The sequence below is a fragment of the Oratosquilla oratoria genome, chromosome 11 (assembly GCF_046742065.1).
Source record: "Oratosquilla oratoria isolate Oo_2021 chromosome 11, ASM4674206v1, whole genome shotgun sequence".
In the NCBI taxonomy this organism is placed as follows: domain Eukaryota; kingdom Metazoa; phylum Arthropoda; class Malacostraca; order Stomatopoda; family Squillidae; genus Oratosquilla; species Oratosquilla oratoria.
In genome coordinates, this window is record NC_134787.1 from 45,362,848 (window position 1) to 45,378,028 (window position 15,181).

A 15,181-nucleotide genomic window follows, 5' to 3' on the forward strand; every position below is an offset into this window, starting at 1 on the left:
AATATGAGGAGCATGCAAGTTGCCTCCAATGTTATATTTATTGTAGCCAAGCCTTTGATTGTCTAATGTTATCTTGGGGACACTTTCATCACTTCAACCTAAATTTCAGAAAGCTGCGGCGAACCCTGACCATGGTGGAGCTAAAGCGCGCTGCACGGCACCCCTGGAAAAAGATTCCCCAACTGGAACCACTGCCAGCGGAATGATCCATAAAGATGCCCAGTACCACACAGACCAATGCCTCCGCATCCTCTCCACCCTCTCCCTCCTCCTCCGCTGCCTTCTCCAGCATCCCTTGGTGAACAAGTTGCCTGGAGCAGCGAAGGCACAGCAAGATGAGTTGCTGCACCACAGTGAGGGCACATCTTTCCTCTTGGCCCTTCCAAATTGGTTGGCAAACTCTGCCTGACCTGGAGGACCAGAGTTCTTGTTCAGCAGATGTGTAGTGGAACATGCAGCAGTGGCTGGAACAGCAGCAGTAGCAGTGGCAGCAGCAAGAAGAGGCGAGTAGAGCTTTGAGGGGCTGCACAAAGCAATGGATGGCCCCACGGATCTGAACGAGTGATACTATTGGACTAAGTGTGGTTTCTCTCACCTTTAGGAGCTGCTGCTCATTTGTATAGGTCTGCTACAGTTGCTGCTGCTACCACGACAGCAGTGAGGACACCACAGGTATGCTGAGCAATGGGTGTATGTGTGTGTGGATGTAAGTGTGTGCTTGTTTGTGTATGTGTATGCATATATGAAGGCATCAGTGAGCATTGCAGTGATACAAACTCTGTGGGAGTTTTTCAGTGTGCTGACGATTCTCGCCAATTATATCAAAAAAAGAACTAAGTGGACATGAGTGCATAGCCAGTGACGAAGGCTGCACAACCTCGGTGTTAAGGTGCGCAATTCCACGATGCGCTGGTGTGGACAGAAAAGGGGTCCAGGAGGCGCAGGGAACACTGGCAGTTAGTAGTCCCCTCTGCATTTGTTGCCAATATTGTGTACAGTTGACATTGTAACAATGGAATTAAATACCATTTTGTAAACAAGTGAAGTGCAAAGTCCACAACAGCAGTCGCAGCCAAGTGTGCAGTCAACCAGCCAACAAGCAAGCAGTCGACAGCCAGCCCAGCATTGGGTGGTGGGCGGAAGGTTGGCCAAGCCCTGCAGAATCACGTTGCCACTCCACCCACTCTACTTTAGTTGGATAAGTTGTGAATAGTGTAGGCCATAGTGGGGAGAGCAGCAACAAGGGCAGCAATATGAAGAGGACAGAAATTCAACCCCTCTTCCTCCTCCTTCCATTTCCTCCTCCTCCACTTCTTCCTCCTCCTCCAGTGCCAGGTTCAAGACCACTAACTTTTCCACCTGCAGTACCATGACCACCTTCCAAATGCTTGGTCTTTTATGACCTTGTGCAGAATGAATGGGTGGTGTGTGCTTCTTATTCTCCTTCCCATCCTTCACCATATTTTGGCTTCTTGTATCTCCATCTTTGTTTCTGTTGTACCAATTTACCTCTATTTTAGTCTGCCACTGATGATTGTGTGTACACACACATACACACACCTACACCTACACACACACACAAACACTACGAGCCTAGCTCTCTTCCCATAAAATACAACTAGGTAAATGCACACATACACACACACACACACAATCCACCTTTCATGGTTATCAATTTAGTGACTGAATTGGCATGTAGTAGTCAATAAAGCTTCATGTGGAAGCATAGATGCAACAGAGGAGCTTGGGTTCAGGAGTTACTGCTTGCCAAGCCAACTCATTTTGTTAAATAGACCAGGTAAATCACGAATGATCTATCCACAGTCCATTTCATTGTGCACATGGGTTGTATAATGCTTCACTTCAGCAGAGTTCATCATTGTTGGCATCAGTTTAGAATAAATATCTTGACTACCGAACTGCCATCCTTAACACAATTTTCTAAGTTCTCTTCCCATCTGTATTCTGTGGTCATGCAGTCACACTTACAACTTTTGCCTCTCAAAATTGTTTTTGTGTTGAATCCTTCCCCTCCTCCACCCTTGCCTGTTGGCCCCACTTCAGCTGCAAGAGTTCAAAAAACCATTGACCTGAGCCATAGGTTGGTGTTTGCTTCAAAAAAGTTATTACTATTGTAAATACTGTAGTTTTGAGGATGGCACTCTCCGAGACAGTGTAGTAGAAGCCTTTTATCCCAACCATTTTTGGGGGCCTCTAATAGTTTTTGTATTTCTTAACTTAAAATTCTGTGGAGAAGTGAATGGGTGGAGACATTTAAGGAAGTGATAGTTGAACCCAAAGTGTTGATAGAGCATCATCATTGCTGTTGGGACCACCACCACAACCACCACCACCAGTTGGCTTGGAAAAGATAAATTCAATTAGTCTTTGTCTTGATCACACCCTCTTACCCTCCCCCCCTCTCAATCATTTTCAGAATTGTCATAGTCGCAGCATTTTCATAGTCACACTTATCATTATCACATGTTTTCATGTTTGTTAAAGGCATAGTGCTGGAATGCACTAGGAGCAGCATCCTTGGGTCTCGGTGTACAAAAACATAGTTGCTGCAACAGCACTGTTATCAAGCATTTTTCACTCTCTCCCTGTCTCTTATTTTTCAAATAGAGTAATTCTGTTGCCATATTTCTAGCCATCTCACCATTGTTATGCAGAAAGTGGATTTCGGAATTCATCATTTCTCCTTACCAATTATTCTCTAGTCTGTCATAACCACACATATTCATACCATGTCATTAAATCCCATTTTCACTCTTTGCTCATTTGGTTTGCACTCAGCACACACACACACACACAACTAGGTAAATACAACTAGGTAGGTAAACACACAACACACACACACAACTAGGTAAATACAACTAGGTAGGTAAACACACAACACACACACACACACAAACACACACATGCAATGACAAAAATGGCACCTACACTCTCAAATTTTACATATGAACAAAGATTGGATAAATTATATCTATCAACACTGGAACAGAAAAAAGAAAGGTGATTTGCTGACTACAGAATTATGAAAGGGATGGAAGTTCATGAGAGAAATGACAGAAGAGAAACGAGGACATGGAAAGAAGCTCTAGAAGGACAGTTACAGAAGAGATTTGAAAAAGAATAGCTTCCCACACAGAGTGATTGATGTCTGGAACAAACTAAATGGGGAAACAGTTAGTGCCAAAACTATACAAGATTTTAAGAACAAAATGGATGCAGAGAGATACAAAAGCTTGGGTCACTATGAGCATAGCTCTCGTCCTGTAAAGTAGAACTAGGTAAATACACACACACACACACACACACATGATAATGTTTGCTATTTATATAAATGACATGGATGAAGGCATGGAATGTTGTATGAACTTCTTGCAGATGATGCGAAACTATTAAAGAGAATAAGTACAGAGGAAGATTCCAGATCTTTTCAAGAAGACCTGGACAAAGTCTGGAAATGGAGTCAAAAGAGTGAAGTGAATTTTAACATTGAGAAATGCAGTATAATGGAATTTGGAAAAAGCAAAAATAGAATCTTGGGTCAATATAAAATTGATACAAGGGAAGTAAAAAAAGGGAACTCAGAAAGGGACCTAGGAGTAACTATCTCAAACGTGACACCAGACAAACATGTCAACAAATTAGTTGGAGAAACCTTTAACTTATCAAGATCAATGAAAGTGGCCTTTGACTACATGGATAAAGAAATGGTAAAGAAAATACTAGTTACACTGATAAGATAAAAATTGGAATACACAGCATCTCTATGGACATGTAGTACCAAAAAAATAATGTAGAGAAACTAGAAAGAATTCAAAGAGCAACGACAAAGATGGGACCAACAATTTGCAATTTGACATACAAACAAAAATTGGACAAACTAAATTTACCAACCCTAGAACAAAGAAGAGAAAGAGGTGATTGGATATCCATTTACAGAATTATGAAAGGGATGGAAATTCTTGATGGGGATGACCTACTAAAATGGGACAGAAGAGCTACAAGAGGACACAAGAAGAAACTTAAGAAAGACATTTACAGAAGATATCTGAAAAAGAATAGCTTTCCACACTTTCTGGAACAAACTGAAAGAGGAAACATGACTTTAAGAAAAAACTGGATGCGGAAAGATACAACAGTGGGTCACTATGAGCATATCTCTCCTGCAAAATACAACTAGGTAAATACACACACACACACAAAGAAGAGAAAAAGGTGATTTGCTAATCATCTACAGAATTATGAAAGGGATAGAATTTCTTGATGGAGACCACTTACTAAAGTGGGACAGAAGAAAAATTAGGACACGAGAAGAAGGACAATTACCGAAGAGATCTAAAAAAGAATAGCTTTCCACACAGAGTGATAGATATCTGGAACAAACTGAATGAGGAAACAGTGAGTGCTAAAACTATACAAGATTTTAAGAACAAACTGGATGCGGAAAGATACAAAAGCGGGTCACTACGAGCATAGCTCTCTTCCTGTAAAATACAACTAGGTAAATACACACACACACACTCTCACACTCGCACCCTGACATATGAACAGAGATTGTCCAAACTTGAACAACCAACTCTGGAACAAAGAAGAGAAAGAGGAGATCTACTGACCATCTACAGAATTATGAAAGTGATGGAAGTCCTTGATAGAGGTGATTTACCAAAGTGGAATAAAAGAAAAACAAAAGGACATGAAAAGAAACTTAAAAAGGATAGTTACAGAAGAGATCTGAAAAAGAATAGTTTTCCTCAGAGTGTAGGATATCTGAAATAAATTGGATGAGGAAACGGTGAATGCAAAACTATACAAGAATTTAAGAACAAACTTGATGATGAAAGATACAAAGACGGGTCACTACGAGCATAGCTCTCTTCCCGTAAAATACAACTAGGTAAATACACAGACAGAGGACATGCAATGAAACTCAAAAAGGATAATTACAGAAGATACCTGAAAAATAACAGCTTCCCACATAGAGTGATAGATGTATGGAACAAATTGGATGAAGAAATAATGTGTGCAAACACAATACAACAATTTAAGAAAGAACTGAATGCCAAAAGATACAACTGCGGGTCCCTACGAGCACAGCGCTTCTCCCACAAAATACAACTAGGTAAATACACACATGCCAACACCAACCCAGGAATAAAGAAGAGAAAGAGGTGATCTATTGGCCATTTACAAAATCATGAAAGGCATGGAAGTCCTTGACAGAGAAGACTTATTAAAGTGGGATAGAAGAAAAAAAAAAGGGACATGAAGAGAACTCAAAAAGGATAGTTATAGAAGAGATCCGGAAAAAAAAGTTTTCCACACAGAGTGGTGGATGTCTGGAACAAATTGGACGAAACAATAGTGTGCACAAACACCATACAAGAATTTAAGAACAAACTAGATTTTGTGAGATACAAAGATGGGTCACTATAAGCATAGCTCCCCTTCTCATTTAATACAACTAGGTAAATACACACACACACAACTAGGTAAATACATGCTCACATGCACAACTAGGTTAATACACATATACACATACACACCCCAAGCCACTCTGGGGCATTCCTTCATATTTGCATTCATCTGCAGGCCCCATAGTTCCTCTTGTTTGGACCTTCATTTGTCCCACTCCCTTAGCTCTCCTTCCTGTCATAACCATTGTGACCACACTCCAGCTCTGTTGCCCTGTTTTCATGCTGTTGTGTTGAGTGGCCTTGCTATGTGAGGCTGGGCAGCAGTGCTGCTCCATACCAAACCTTGTTATAACCATTATTGTGATGACTAGTATTGTAATGGTGAAAGGTGTACCCCCCATGAAGAAGAAGAAGAAACTTTTTGAGTATGACAGGAAGCAGCAGTTGATGATGACTGGCTCCCCATCACCTGAAACATCTTTCTCCACCAACCATAACCACCACACCACCACCACCACCACCACCACCACACCAAACAATAGCAAAAGTCTTCTACAGTTTTCATTCTGATTTGGCCTCATCAGGTGTATTGGTTACTTCTCTTGCTCTAAGGACGTGAAAATAAACAACTTTAAGGATGTGATTGTGTTTTTAGCTCCCTCATTATGATGTACCACAGCTGAAAAGAACATGTATTTGAGGTGGGTCATATACCTTCCAGGGAGACCCTACTCTGGTTTTTATATATAATGAGAAATGAGTGAACCTTTTTAATGATGAAAATGATCATATTTGTTGCCTTTGAGTTAAATGGAAAAACCTGCAGTCCCACAGTTGCTGGCAGTGGTTCTCAGGCCTTCCTACAGATCTCCCTGGGATGAAATTGGATTGATGTCTGTTGTATTGGCGTAGGACTGTTTTAATCACTGGCTGAAAATGGTAGGAGCAGTCTTTATCTGTCTGCTCTTCATGTATGAGGTGTAAAAAGTACAGTTGAAGCTATCACAGCGAGGTCTTAGACCCAGCCCAGGGGCTTAAGTGTCGGACCCTCATGGCTGCACCTGATGGAGGTGAGGGGATTGATGGGTTGATGGGACAGCTTTGCTGTCCATCTTGCAGAACCTCCACAAGGTATTTGTCATTGGTCCCAGAATCCTCGTAAGTATGGTATAGACCATTATTATATTAGAGTGCAGGGATTAACCTTTTTGGAGATAGAGGTTACTTTTAAGTTGAAAAAGATTGTATGGTAGGAGCAAGACCAAAATCTTTAAGGGTCACATCACAATTGAAAAGGTTAACTGAAATATGTTTTACCATAAGGCCAAAGGTTTACTCAAACAAAGAAGTAAAAAAAGAAGAAAATATTCAGCATAAGCCAGAACTAAATCTTTAGTCATATTTGGCTGAAAAGAGCAAAGAACATTATAGTGTCATTTTGATAATTTTGATAAAAGATTATTAGAAGGATGTACATATATCATTATAATAGTGTTTTTTGGAAGATAGTTAAGGAGCCAGTGATTGATTATGTTACTGACTAAGTGTGATGCATGTGGGGGAGTGTGTTGGGGGCGAGGGAGAATGTGTGAAAAATAAATTTATGCAACCTGGAGGGATTTCTCCCCATCTCCATTTCTTCATGAGGGAGAGAGAGGGAGGGGTTGCTGATTTAAGGAAACAGCCTTACTGTGGATGTGCTCTGTCTTGTGACACTACTTCTGACCCAGGACAGTGGGCGAGATGCAGGAATGACCCGTCATCCAGGAGGAGCCAAGATAGAGAAGGAAGGGGGTGGGGTGTGAGTGGAGTGTGTGGGGATGGAATGGGTGAGAGTGGTTTTTATGCCTTTGATTTTTGTCTACCTCCCTTGTATAAGGGGTGGGGGGAAAAAAGCCTTTGGGATATATATGAATCCTCTCCCCTGAAAAAATAGAGTCCACCTGGCCAGACTGCAGTGCAACCACCATCTAGCCCATCTAAGCTTCCAGAAGATGCTGGATGACCACATTGCAGACAACTGCCTAGGATGTAATGCTTCACCCTATACTATACAACACATAATGAAAGACTATAAAGTCACACATGCCAACAACACAATATACAATATATAAAGGATTTGTTGGAAAACTACATTTCAGCCATGGTGTTCCTTGGCCAGATAGTCTAGGGAATGACAACAACAACAAAACTAAATGACAATGTTCTCTCATATGCAGATGACTTGACAATAATAACCCAGCTCATTAAATACACAATAGTAGCAAAGAACAACCAAGTCTAGTTGTACAAACTGGAACAGTGGTGCAGAATTGAAGCTTCATCTCAAAAATCAAGTTACATTTCCCACCCCAGACAACCATGAAATATAAAAGCACCCCATAGAAATGGCCAAACCATTCCTTTGGAAAGGAACTAAAAAATTGTAGGGCTAACATTTGATACTTCTATGACAGCATACATGTGAAGGACCTAACAACAGAAACTATCTAGAAAGCCATCTCTAGCATTGACTTTGGAGAGCAAAAAGAAAGCTAATTACCATCTACGAATAGTTCATAAGAACCACCTTAGAATGTGTCTCAACAACTTGGTTCCCAACAATCAGCAAATCAAACACAAACTACTTCCAAACACTGCAGAATGGAACACTTGAAGGAATTACAGAATGCACCAAAATCACCCCAACAGGACACCACCAGACAGAAGCTGAAATCCTTTTGAGAGAACATCACATGAAAATGTGCTACCAGAACCCTAAACAATATACACCCCTCACACTACATCTCAAAAGCACCAACAAAATGCAACAAAAAAACTATGCCAGCAGCATACTATCCAAACATCTACCACAACCTGCCACCTTAAACATCTACACAAAAACACATTCACACCTAGGTAACTAAAGAAGCCCTTCAAGAATGACCACCCAACTCACTACGACAACCCCCAGATATAAATCTCGCATAGGAAACCCTCACATCATACAAGAACCACATTAGCTTCCCTGTGCTTAGGTCACCATCCATTGAGATAGTACCAACACAGAATCAGCCTGACCACAAATTCAAACTGCTCCAGATGTAACCACCACACAGAAGACACAGAACAATGCCCCAAACTGTTTGTCTCCAGAGAATGATACACTATCTCTTTTTGAAGTCTTATGGTCCCACCTGAAGGATGTTGCCAGTTTCTGAGAAACTGCAGGTCTTTCGCAAGACAGACCAGGGCAACATATTGACTGTGGGGTTGGAGGTGTACAAGGTGCTGGCCAAGGTTGGAGATCATCTGGCTGGTTGAAATTATGATTTCTTGCACAGGTGTGAGGGGGGACACCATTGACCTTCAATGTACTGTTCCCCAAGTATGGCACCATGTTGTGAATGAAGCTATCACCAGAAACCCAGGCAAAGAACTTGAATCCCCATTTATCTGCCTTGTACTTGATGTACTGCCAAAGGTTGTCAGCTGTCTCACAAAATGCAACCATGAACCCATCCACAGACTGTTTGGGAGTTTGCTACTTACTCATGTATTCACTCAGTTCAGGAGCTGGAATATTGGCAAGATCTTGAAGAATAGGTCAATAGTGCCAGTGAACTGGGTGTTGTTGAAGTGGACACCTGCATTCATCTGCCAGAAGCTCTTGGGTGACATCAGGCATGCCATGAGAGGTTTCTTTATGTCCAGTCATCAGTGTGGGGTAGCAGATCAATCCCCACATAAAAAAGGATAGTCACGAAGTTCATTGCCTAATCTTTGGTGTTGGTGAAGGTGATACTGACATCCTATACAAAAGGTGTATGCTTTGATATTACAAAAAGAAGTACGAATAGAGATTAAAATACTGCACAGAACCAAATTTACCACACAAGCAACCACAGCCCCAGTCCTGGGTATGGCAAGGTAAGTAATTACACTCCCAATTTATTCAAATAAACACTGAAAAACAGATTCCTCAGTCTGTTGCCAGTCACCACCATAGTTGTGTGTTTATTATTTGCCATCTTGTTATTTATATTCTTTATGTCATGCCTCCAGGCACCCACCAGCATCATCACCATTCTCTTTGGAGTCGCTCGAGAAAAAGCAACACGAAACCATGATGCTAGAGTGGAAATAAGAAATTATAAAAAGGCATGAAAAAGGACAAGGTAGAAGGAGATCAGTCATGTTATGGGTCTTGCTTTGCGCACTATCAGAAAAAGAGAAATTCACAAGATGGCCTTTCCTCCCTCAACTCAGCAATGTGCAGTGTGTCATGTCATGTGCCTCACTACACTTGTTTGCTTTTGATATAACTTTTGTAAATAATTATTGAGTAAACACCAGTTTGATGTTCCTTTATCTTTTATTGACATTAAAACTGTAAATGCAAGAGCTTTACTTTGGGGAGGGGGCTCCTGAAACATATCTCCACATTTTCTTATGGGATAAATTTCAATATATGAATTATTAGTATATGAAGTGATAAAAGGCACATGTACCTTTAGTATCTAGGGAATTTTCTTTACAATAAACCTATGTAACAAGCCTCTTTATCAAATTTCTGGTATAATGTTACACAGAAAATTAAAGGTGTCTAATTTTACAGAAATATGTTTTTAATAGTTACCAAAGTCAATAATAGCTAAATAAATTACACAAAAACTCTTTTATTGCAATTTGAAATTACTGATCTTGTAACCAAAACGTCTGGTTCGGCCATTCTTTTGGTGCTATCATGAGTTGTAATAATTCTTTATGCACTGTCATTGTGATGGATGGTGATCATGTTGAGTGCTGCAGGCTGTTTAATACAAAATTTAGGAATTATAAAAATGAAGAAAGAACTACTGAGGAAAATACACAATTGGAAAGAAAAGGAAGAAATTATGTGGAGAATGATAATATAAACATAGGACTTTGAGAGAAAGGCAGGGGAAGAAAGCTTATGATAATCACCCAGCAACAATGATATAATTCACATACAGAATATACATGGGGAGCTAAATGATGGGGCTAGATTATCTTTAAATAATACTAAATGACCTTTTTTTAAAGCACCATGCAAATATTAAAAGATGTTTTGGGAAGTTTTGATTAAATTTGTCAGATAAGTTTAGAAAATAAAACCATGAGAAATGACAAGTGAATAGAAATTACATAGGATAAATATAACAATGGGGAAAAAAAAAACCTGTCCTTTGCTGGGATAGATTATGTTCTTAATGGTACTCATAGTAAAGCTTTCATTTTTATACAGTGTGTAGATATATCTAACTTGTGTAAAGAATAATTAGTTTTATTCAGTTGTAAAATCATCATTGTTAACTTTTTTTACTGGCACAGACATGAAAAAAAATCTCATGTTGTAGAAAGGATTGTTTATAGGGGTTTTGTGGCATTCATGAGGTGTAGTGTGAATGTACATTATTTTGTGTGGAAGCACACTAAAGTATGAAATGCATCATGCATACTACCCTTGCTTTTTTGAGTGCCCAAAGACAGCATTGCAGAACCAATGTGCACACAGGTAAGACCAGACATCAACAGGGTGACAATTCTTCATGTGGGCTATCCTAGGGTGACAATTCTTCATGTGGGCCATCCTTGGTTTACGATTCTTTGTTTGCATAAGTCAGCGATTCCCAAACTATGGGTTGCGAAGTGTTCAAGAATGGGTTGTGAGACCTCGTTAGAAAAATAATAATTTCAATCAAAAGCTTCCCTGCACTTGAGTTTTCAATAAAAGAAGACTTTCGAAATTGCTTTTTGTTGCTTGGGTCGCCGCATCTTCACCAGTTCTGGATTTGGGTCGTGGCCAAAAAAAGTTTGGGAACCACTGGTATAAGTTAATGACAATAATCATAACCTTCATTCAACCTAACCTAATGTAACTTAATCTACCAAACCTAACCTAATCTTTATTCCACTGTTGATATTCGGCATACTGGGGTGACAATTCTTCAGGTGGGATTTCATGTGGGCATTCTGGGGTGACAATTCTTCATGTGACCTTTTTATATATATATATATATATATATATATATATATATATATATATGAGAGAAATACGCTAATGGCAGTGACATCAAACCGATAATTTTTTATGACAGTTATATATATATATATATATAAAAACAGGGTTACAGGCACCATGGATCCTTCCCCTTAAGTCGGAGGGAGAAAAAAAAAAAAAAAAAAAAAAAAAAAAGGCACCAACACATTTATTTATATCAAGTATTTAGAAAGACATGTTGTCAGGTTGGAAGAAATATATATATATATTTTTCCCCAGTTTCATTTATACCTTCTCACTGGCCAGGCTGATGAACACACAAACTATTGTATGTACCAATCTTTGCACATTTTGTACAAACAGTGGCCCTACAGTGTATATATATATCACACCAGCACTAGTCGTTAGGTGGAAATAAAAAAAAAGAGGAATTTTACCCTTTTTTCAGGTTTTCCAACGTTGGTGGGTTACCAAATCAGTCATCATGAGTCCACTGCTGAACAAAGGTGTCCATAGCATTCCATGATTCACAGAACTGCTCCAACCTCTGCCATGTCACTTCTGCAAACCTCTCAATGTCATCTGCAAATCTTAGGTGGTCCAAATATTCGCCATTAATTTCAAACCTTTCCCAACTTAACCTTCTGAAAATCTCTTCCAAGCAAGATGTAAATAATTTTGGTGAAATTGTATTGCCTTGCTATACTCCTTCCTTGATCTTTTCTTCATCTTTATGTAGTCAAATTACAGTGGTACCTTTTGCATAAATCTTTTCTAAAACCCTTACGATTTGTTTGCTTGTATCCTGCTTGCGTAGTGAGTTTAGCATTGCTATTTGTTCTACGGAGTCAAAGGCCTTCTTGTAATCTACAAAAGCTAAACGGAGAGTATATTGTATTCTGTTGTTTTGACTAGTTGGTTCATCGGCTGCAAATGATCAAGAGTCAAATACTGCTCCTAAAGCTCTTGGTTTCCATCTAAAACTTGACTTGGTCTATTTGTAAGGATCTTGGAGAATATATACATTTGATAGCAAGCTAATTGGTCAATAGTTACTATGGTCTTTCATGTCTCCTTTTTTATGAAGAAAAATCACAATAGTATAGCATTGCACCACGCTTCAGGAACGCTTGATATAAGCACTAGGTGTACAACTGAGCGAGCTTAATATGAACTTCTTTCCCTGTGTTATCTTTTGATACATTACTTTTGGTACATTACTAATGTCTACTGATGAATTAACTGACTCAACTACAGTTTTCTATGAGTAAAGCTCTTGGTAAAATTCTACTCTTTTTTTTTATTATTATTATCATTCTGTCTCTGCATTTAATGATTTCTCCATTTCTTTCAAACATATTTGCTGTCTTCCTGAAGCATGTCTGCACTTGGTCCCTTTAATACTTTTACCTTTCTGAATAGTACAAAGGAATTACAAAGGTGGAGACCTTTTGGTCCATATCTAGGTCGGATGTGAAAAAAATCATAATGAAAAACAAATAAATGAATATATAAAAACTATAATAATGTAAATAATAAAATAGGTATAGTTAGATAATAAACAGGTAAATAGTAAATAATAAATTGACATAACTAATAATAAATGAGAATCAAACAAATGATAAGAAACAAGACAAATAATATAAAATAAATTATAGTCATTACATTATCTTGCTTTGGTGTTTAATTATTCGAACTGAACTACATTGCACTGCCTCTGTAGGAAGTTTATCCCATTCATTAACTACCAAATTAAATCTATTCCCGGACAGTTTGAGACCATTGTTTCTTGTCGGATTCTCATTCAGTGTGAAAATTTGGTCACTTTTGATGTCAGTTCCCTTTAGAATCTAAAGACCTGTATCAAGTCACCTCTGAGTCTACGCTTTTTTTTAAGGAAAACAGATTAATATGTTTTAGTCGATTTTTGTATGATTTATTTTTGATATTTGGAATCAGTTTTGTAGCTCGCCGTTGTACTTTTCCTACCTGTCAATGTCTTAATGAGATTCGGTGACCATACGGAAACAGCATATTCCAAATGTGGACGAACCAACGATTTAGATGGTTAATGTTTCTACTTCTTTTCTCTGATCTTTGCCTTTTGTTGATAAACTTGTTAATTCTACTCTTTCTCTTTTGCCTCTCCTGCCTTTAATCTGCATGGTCCTTCTATTAGGTAATTTGTAGCTTTGGAGTATTTATTCTCTCTAATACTTATTGTACTTCCAATACCTTCTCTGCCGATTCCCTAATGACATTCACTAAATTCAAATTAATATTTTCGACGGTGTCTTTCGAATCTGTTTTTAATTTCTAACTGAAATATCTTATTATCCTTAACCTTTGCTACGCATATATATATATTTTTTTTTACTTAAAACTTGTTGATTTCTCTCGGCTCTGAAATAGAATTTAGCTGTGCAACCTACCATTCTATGGTCACTACCTATGTTGACTTTATTTACATAAAAAAACAGCCTAAACACCAATATGAAAACTTCTTCGGACAGATATTACGCATCAAATTGATAGCCCATAAATATGCCGTCTATCCAACATATTTTGCCTGTTGTCAGAGTCGAGACTACTCTCAAAAGACGATGAAAAACTCAGTATCGCTGAAGGAGTCCCTGTTTCGCTACAGGAACACCATTGTTAATTGAGATGGCTTGGGTTGGTACACAAACCTGACATTGTCATAAATGATACCAAGAGAGTGGCGCTGTATGTATACATATTACTAGATGACAAATATTTCCACCAAAAAGTCCCTCAGAAACAACTTTTGAGATAAAGAATTTGTTTTAATCATGGTTCTTATGAAAATGCATGATATTACGAAAGAAAATGAAAAGTTGTACCCTTTAACCTCTGCAATACGAGCCAAATTCTCACGGGCATCATCTGCCTGATGTACAATGAATTATCACAATACTCTCGTCATAAGATATAAAGTTTTCATCTGTCAATTTTTGCTCTATAGACTACTAGTATGGCAAGATTTCACAACCGCAAGGTGCTCATAGTAAATCTGTAATTCTTGATCAGTCTTAGTTTCGAAAAATTCTCAAAGGTAACACTAACAACAACTGTGAGGAAAATCCGCAGCATTATGACTATATTTGGAAAAGTTCCCAAAGTTATATTTTGGAATAAACTGCAAAAGTTCAAGGGGGCCTTCTTTCATTATCTTTATTCTTTCTTCAATATCAGCAACAGCAATAAAATGCTTAATAATTTTTTTCTCAATCAGGAACTCCTCTTTATCAGTCTCGTGATCGTGATCTATTTTACATATTTATTATCCAAAAAATTCAACGGGCTAGGAAAGGCATATTTCTCAGCAAGTGCATGAAGCTGTTGAATCTCAAGGTTAATTCTTGGATCACTCTGTCCAGCGAAGAAAAGAAAATATCTCAGTTTAATGTCGAATGGCAATTCAGCGTCCCGTGATCCTTCACCAAACATTTGTTTCTTCTTTTTGTGTCGACGCTGACGCTCCATGGCTATCTCCAGATATTTGCAATTTCTTTGGTATAATTAACACCATTTTCCACTAGTTTGTCCCTGTTTTCAGCTAGAAATGTTTTCACTGCCCTGATTTTTATATCACATTTTTGTAAGTTCAACCCTTTTGTTTGGAGGTAAGTCTGTGAGTCGTTCATTTCTAGAGGGACGGATCCCCACAGGCCAAGAAAGCACAAAAAGAAAGAAAGAAAGAAAAAAAAAAACCGATTGCAAC

The 15,181-nt window shown here is 38.5% G+C and overlaps 1 protein-coding gene across 12 annotated transcripts in view; it reads left to right on the plus strand.

Annotated features, from left to right (window-relative positions):
* Nucleotides 1-15,181, plus strand: part of MTA1-like (metastasis associated 1-like) — a 302,424-nt gene that overhangs the window by 279,904 nt on the left and 7,339 nt on the right. For 5 of the 12 annotated variants that reach the window (XM_076192734.1, XM_076192740.1, XM_076192736.1 and 2 more), the window contains one exon: nucleotides 110-3,223. The exons of 5 other annotated variants lie outside the window; for them this stretch is intronic. In XM_076192734.1, coding sequence (XP_076048849.1) covers nucleotides 110-206 — 97 coding nt within the window. In that variant the 3' untranslated portion in view covers nucleotides 207-3,223. Of the gene's footprint in view, nucleotides 1-109; nucleotides 6,071-15,181 lie in introns of those variants that run through there. 2 more of the 12 variants (XM_076192739.1, XM_076192738.1) reach the window with 1 other exon arrangement.